The 6,716-nt window shown below is 41.3% G+C and overlaps 1 protein-coding gene across 1 annotated transcript in view; it reads left to right on the top strand.

The window, feature by feature from the left end:
* LOC104508244 (cohesin subunit SA-2-like) overlaps positions 1-6,716 on the top strand; it is a 59,088-nt gene that overhangs the window by 34,356 nt on the left and 18,016 nt on the right. Inside the window, exons 13-19 of the mRNA XM_010149801.1 lie at positions 235-342; positions 2,307-2,415; positions 3,260-3,377; positions 4,258-4,361; positions 4,809-4,901; positions 4,987-5,076; positions 6,068-6,271. Of these exons, the coding sequence (XP_010148103.1) occupies positions 235-342; positions 2,307-2,415; positions 3,260-3,377; positions 4,258-4,361; positions 4,809-4,901; positions 4,987-5,076; positions 6,068-6,271 (826 nt within the window). The remainder of the gene's footprint in view (positions 1-234; positions 343-2,306; positions 2,416-3,259; positions 3,378-4,257; positions 4,362-4,808; positions 4,902-4,986; positions 5,077-6,067; positions 6,272-6,716) is intronic.

Here is a 6,716-nt window from a genome sequence, read left to right as displayed (position 1 = left end):
CGTCATGGCTGGCCCCCCCCCACCCCCCCCCCCCCCCAGTTTCTCTACAAAGTGAGTAAAAGAGTGCTGCCAGTTTTGTTTAACAGCATTTTTAGACATGTCCTACAAAAATTTAGCTGTATAAACAAGTTGCACGGCTATGGAGAATCAGGTCTAGTGAAGGCTGGACATAGCATTCATAATATTCTTTGCAGATAAACCTGAACTCTAACTTCCGTTGTTATTTTTGTCTAGGAACTGTGAGGCTGTGTTATCAGCTGAAGACTGTGAAACCTTATACCAGTTTGTTTATACCACACACCGTCCGCTTGCAGTAGCAGCTGGGGAATTCCTTTATAAAAGGTATCTCTGCCTGCCTGCTTGCCTGCTTCTTGCATATTCTCATTTGTTTCAGAATGAAGGTGGATTTATTTAAGAGGACATTAAGCATTCATTTTTCTGCTGGAAGTGTGTGTCACGAGGATAGTGGATGTGCTTTCTTCCGCTGAATCAGGAGAGAAATGCTGTCTGGGGGTAATCATTTGTTCCCCTCCACAGCTCTGGCACAATAGGCATGAGAAAAGTTGCAGGACTAACACAGAGAATATGAAACAACTGACTGATCCACAGATGCCATGCTATGTTGAGAGCATACCTCCTTTCTTTCCACTTTCTTTTCCTGTTGCTTTACTTCTTACAACCTAATTCATCACCTGGCATCTGCTGGATTTCCATAGCTTTGGTGATTAATCACAAAAATGGCCTCCTCTTCTCCCTTTGGAAGTTGCCTTATACATTGTAAAGGCTTTGAATAATGAGAGATGCAGCAGATTAAAAAGCCCTCCCAATTTTCTGTCAGGTTAATGAAGTACAGGGTTTATCTTCCCCAGGAGTAACACTTATAAATAGGCTTCTTACAACAATGGGTGCCTGAAGTGAGTGGAGCTGGCGTGCTAAAAAGAGAAGAAATAAATATTCTGTCTCTGCGGCTGAGAGAAATAATTTTGCCTTACAAAGAGGAATGACAATAAAAATATTTTGGCAAGCCATTTGTGGGGAAAAATTCAGAAATAATAATGATTTGTGTTTCTCACACGTGCAGAATCTCCTCCTAGCTGCCTCTTCCTATCTAGTCGAGCTGCTGACGTTCTGGGGTTTGTGCGGCCAAGTCCAACAGAAAGACAAATGGAGATACATTTCTGTTTTGATGAGTCTTCTGTCACATCTGCTAGTCTTGCTTAGTCTTTTGTGTTGGGCCTAATACTCTTGTCATAAATCAGGTGTATTTCCTCTCAGAACACTGTGGCTTTTTGCCACTGAAGTGGTCACCCTGATAACTTTACTTTTTCTACCCAGCTTCCCAGTGCAGTATAGACACTTTGACCCCATAAACCTCATCCTTGTTTTGTTTTCCCAGTTCTCTCCGACGCTTTTGCTAGTATAGAAATATTCCTCTAGTGTGATAGAGGTGTTAGTGATACCTTCCTTTTCCTGGTCATACTGCTAAAACTTTTAGTATAAATGCTTATGCTTTTTTTTTTCCCCTTCTTGGTTTGCATGAAATCTCCTCAATGTCTGTATTTTTAACTTAGGTTACTTACTAGCTGGTATAAATTATACCAGCAGAAGCACTTTCTGAAAGTGCCGACATTGAGTAGGGTGGTTCTGCTCTTAAATCCAAGCCATTTGGGCTTTCCATGAACCTGTGGGGATGGCCTTCCTGTATTTATGTTGGGATTAGCACTTTTCATAAGCAGTACAGTCACACTCATTTTGGATAGAGAGGAACATGGATATGTCATACTGTACTTCATGCTTCAGGCAGAACAGGTTTTCCACTCTATTTGTGAAGTTGAGTAAATTGCCTCCAAGAAACACAAGACACTGTGCTTTCTTTAAGGAGCTTCAGTTCCAAAATGTACCATGATGTGAATAATGGTCGCGTAGTAACACCTCTACTCTGTTGTTAAGTTTTAAATTCAGCCTAGAGCAAGCCCCTTTTCAAGCATGAACAACTGCCCACCTCATTATACGTTCAGCGCTGTGGAATCTGCATCTGTTTTCCAAAAAGCTGGCGCAGGGTACCTGTGAAACCATCAGAAATAGTCTGCATCCACAGGGATAGCAGATCTCTCATAATGGAAAACAATCTAATCTCTTTTCCTTTCATCTGATAAAAAAAGTCTAATGTGATTTGGAGTAAATAAGTAGACTTTTTGTTTAGAAGAAATACAATCCTTGGGATCTTGACAGAATTAGTGTTACGTTGGCAAATGAGTATGGGGAGAGTGTGGCAGAACTGGACTGACTCTCTTTTCTGTTGGCAGGCTGCTCGGTCATGAGGGAGATGAAGAAGTTCAGCCCAAAGGAGGAGGGAAGTTTGGGGCGAGTACCGACCAGTTGAAAAGATTAATACGTTTTTTCCTGGAGGGCGAGGTGAGGAGAAGAGCCCCTGCAGTAAGCCTTTTAAATCCAATGTTGCATATTAAAACAGGCATTGGCCTCCCTTTGAAAGCTATTTCTGGTCGTGAGCTCTGAAATGTTTGGTGTTTGGGATGTTTTCGCTGCCTAGGTTGAGATTTTAACGAAGACATTTCTGTTCTGTTGTAATAAAACTCATTTACAACTATGCTAATGGAGAGAATCAGTGCTGAAACAGCTTCTGAAAACAACCTGAAAGACTAGTGCTGCTGAGCGAGGGGCTTTTGGTACGTGTCCCTGCCTTTCTGCGGGCGGGTAGGGATTGCTGTACCATGGCTCTACGCTCAAGAACTGCGTGGTTTTGCTGAGAGTTTCATCAGCTCCAGCGCTGTACTTCACTGTTGGGCTTTCGCAGTGGCACAGACCTACGCCTGGCCACAGCGTCTCAGGCACAGCAGTTTCGAATCCTTCCGCAAAAAATTTCACAGGCATTGCTTAAAAAGTTGACTCCTTTCTAGTCCCAGGGTTGGATTGTTAGCTGTTAGGATCATCAGTATAAAAGCAATACAGAAGCTAGTTTTAAAGAGGTTACTTAAATTGCAAAGGAAAGGTATTCTAAGAAGAGAAAAGCTTTTTTCCTGCTGTTCCTTCTTTTGTCCCTCACTCTCCTGCTTTGTATCACATTGAAGACACAGTATTTAAATGTTGATTAGCCTCAAACTGAGTGTGTTGGAATACTGTGTGTGCATATATGTGTGAATGACAAAGCTTTGCGATTGGAAAAAGGGAGAGGAATATATGAAGCTGTATTTCTTCTAATGATACTTTGCTCCTAAAAGGTGGTATTTTTAATCCCTAGCTGCACAGACATGTTGCATACCTCATAGACAGCTTGTGGGACTGGGCTGGCAAATTGCTGAAGGACTGGGAGTGCATGACCACTCTTCTATTAAAAAGTGCCGAACCAGGTGGAGAAGGTGGGTAAGCAAAGAGCTCAGTCTTGTCTGAATGAGTCTCTTGATATTGTTTTTTGAACTTTGCCTTCAGCTAGTTTAGGATCATTCCATATGGCAGCACCCTTTGATCCCAAACTGTGGTCCCCAAGGGCCACAAAGCAGATGGAACTCAGCGCACTGCCAGTGTGATATTTGTAGCAACACATTTGTTTTAGTCTGCATTCTGCATTTACGTAACGTCAGTTTAGAAACTTTGCAAGGATACTTGCATAACTAAGCCGTAACACTTATATCGCATTTGCTTTGTTTGTTTGTTTGTCCAAAACCTTACAGAATTGATTGAAGTGCAGTATTGTTGGGCTACTGTTCATGCCCGAGTGTGTTGAGTTCATTGACTTTTAACACTCCAGAGGTTTAGTTTTTTGTAGAATCACTTTCAAGTGAACTTCAATAAATCTTTAAGATCACTTCCAACACAAACCATTCTATGACTATGAATAGTTGTTGTAGTAGAACTGGAGGTGGTTGTGTGATTGAAATCAGAGTTTGCAGACCCAGTGAGTTAAAGCATTTTGGTACTCAAAGAAGCAGATTTGTCTTAAATGAGATGGTAGTCAGTAGGAGTAGGCCTTGTTAAAACTACCTGTGTTTCTGGGAGCCCAGCTGCCCTAAAAAATTTGGCCATGAGAGGAATAATTGTTTTCTTGTTCAGTGAATGTAGAAAATAATTTTTTTCAAATTAAATCAAACACTCTCCTGGTGTTTATTTAGCAACACCGCATCTTTCTTTTGTAGTGTCCTTCCACAGTTGCTCAGATAAATGAGTAGGCTTTACATTAGCTGTTGCTGCATCTTCATTTTTCTTTTCTGTGATGCTGAAAGGAGACTGATTTACTTACAGCACTGAGTGATGCCCATGAAAATGCTCTCATTGAAATTATCCTCGCAACGGTTAGAGAAGCAGCTGAAGGTCATCCTCCGGTGGGCAGAGGTGCAGCCAAAAAAGTCAGTGCATTTTAGTCTTATTTATTGTCCTGTAAATCGCATTCTCTTTGTCTTACGTGCTTTGCCAGACAGCATGTTCCTAGTGGTAGGTGTATCTTTGGAAATAAAATGGCTTATTTTTATGAAACAACACGGTGTCTTTTGACCTCTAGTGCTTATTAGTAGTGGATGTTGAAGGAGATGAGCATTAGAGGAAAGTCAGTTGAAGCATGTTATTGACAAATGGTGAGCATTTTATCCACGAGATGTAGCTGTTCAGTGATTTGCATCTGATTTAAGGTTAACAAAAAAATAAAAAAAAAGCATCTGGTTGTCTCTGTGGAAAAGTATCTTTATCTCAGCTTGATACTCTTTAGACAAAGGCATGTGAGTTAACCTTGGGTTACATGTGAAATTCCACTGAAATCTAAGGGATTTTATAATTGAAACAAAATGCTTTATCTGCAGATTCTGTCAGTAAAAGAGAAGAAAATACAATTGGAAGATTGTACCAAAATTACTGAGCACTTTATTATGGTGCTTCCTCAGCTCTTGGCAAAGGTAACTAACAGCTGCTCTGTGAATGCATGTTTAATATTTCATTAAAATTCCTGCAGTGTACTCATATCCTGTTTTTTCTCTGCAGTATTCAACAGATGCACAAAAAGTGGCAAATCTTCTGCAGATTCCTCAGTATTATGATTTAGATGCTTACAGTACGGGACATCTCGAGAAGGTGAGTAGGAATTGGGGTAGTCGGTTCGTGTGGAATGTACTAAATTTATGTGACAGTGTACAGAGTTCAACTTGACTTGGAACAAGTAGGAGACTGTTGAAACATAAAGAAATGGTCTCATACCTTGAGGAAAGTGGTCTTATGCAGGCTCTTTTTTTTCAACTGAGGCTGCCAAAGAAAAGCCGTAGTGCTTGTCAGTTCTGATATGCTGTGACAGGCCCTGCCGGGTGATGATTTGTGGTTTCACGTGGTAGGCCTGTCCCTGGGTGGGTTATGCTGGAGTGTGCCTGAGCTAGCGTCTCCCAGGACTTCACTGCAGAAAAGGTTTCATTCATCTTCAAGACTGACTCCCAGCTGCTGGGGAATGACAGTCACTGAAAGATAAGAATGGAGATAGTGTATCTGCTGGTGGGAGAGGGGTGGTCAGAAATGGATAGATGAAATCCTTGAAATAGCTTAACGTATTCTTCAGCAGGGATGTTTGCAGGGAGGTAATGTTAGGCGAACACTCCTAGGTTAATTTCAGCCCTAAAGGTTGGCTGGAAGAGAGGGAGTCAGCAGAATGGCAGAAGTTGCCTCCTCTCACTAAGAGAGAAGAACCCACTTGTTGACATGATCTGGAATGTTGTCCATCCTCTGCTGCTGAGGGAGACAACTTCCGTCATTTGGAGACACACCTGTCCTTTGGAAAGGCATTTTGTATTCCCTACCTTTGACTATTTTTATGTAATGCCAACTATGTATTGCTAAAGTAGAACTTCAAGCAGTTGCTTTATTCTTTCGGAAGATGAAGAGACAATAATAATGAAAAAGAGCTATAAACCCAGAGAAAAAGTTGTATCCTCTAATCCTGCCCCTCTGCTCCTCAGGCTGGCATTTATTTCATGTTGGCTGTATGACCTATAGAAATACATGGACCCAGTGAAATGTATCTAAAGTGTAAGTGGATTTTTGTACAATTTACCTATAATACCCCTTTTCTCACTTGCAGCATTTGGATGCTTTGCTGAGAGAGGTAAAAGACATTGTGACCAAACACACTGACATATCTGTCCTTGAGGCTTCCTCCCGGACTTACTGTATCCTCTGCAGTGAAGAATTTGCCATCTACAACCAGGTGGATTGTGCCCGAACTCAACTGATAGATGAGTTGATGGGACAGCTCAACCATCTACTAGATGGCTTCTGGCAAAAGGTGAGTGTGGCTCATTGTGGAGGTAAACAGGCTGTTTCCCTATGAAAAAAGAAGACAAAAAAATTAAAGGGGATATTGTACTATTCTTTGCCCACTGTTTCTCTGCTTGAGGGGTGCAGAGCTTTCAAAGATGGGTTTGTGCCTCTGAAAAGATAAACTGTTTTACGTATTAATGAAGCAGATGCATTTTGGCAGGAATAGAGTGAGGAAAATAATAAACAAAGTAGTCTACACTGGCACGAGGGTATTTATGTCTTCTGAATATTCTGGACCTAAGCTTCATAGGTTCTCTGTAGTTGCTCCATTACTGTACCAAAGATACTGTGTGCATGATCAGCTAAAAAGTGCCGTGGACCTATAGCTGATGAGACTGTTCCCAAAAAGGTACAGTTCTGTACTTCTACATATTTGACTGTACACAAGATGCCCTTTGTACTGCCACTTT

This window comes from Eurypyga helias, unplaced genomic scaffold, assembly GCF_000690775.1.
Source record: "Eurypyga helias isolate BGI_N326 unplaced genomic scaffold, ASM69077v1 scaffold12214, whole genome shotgun sequence".
NCBI classification, from domain to species: domain Eukaryota; kingdom Metazoa; phylum Chordata; class Aves; order Eurypygiformes; family Eurypygidae; genus Eurypyga; species Eurypyga helias.
The sequence above is the reverse complement of the archived record's forward strand: the minus strand, read 5'-3'. Positions and strand labels throughout refer to the sequence as shown.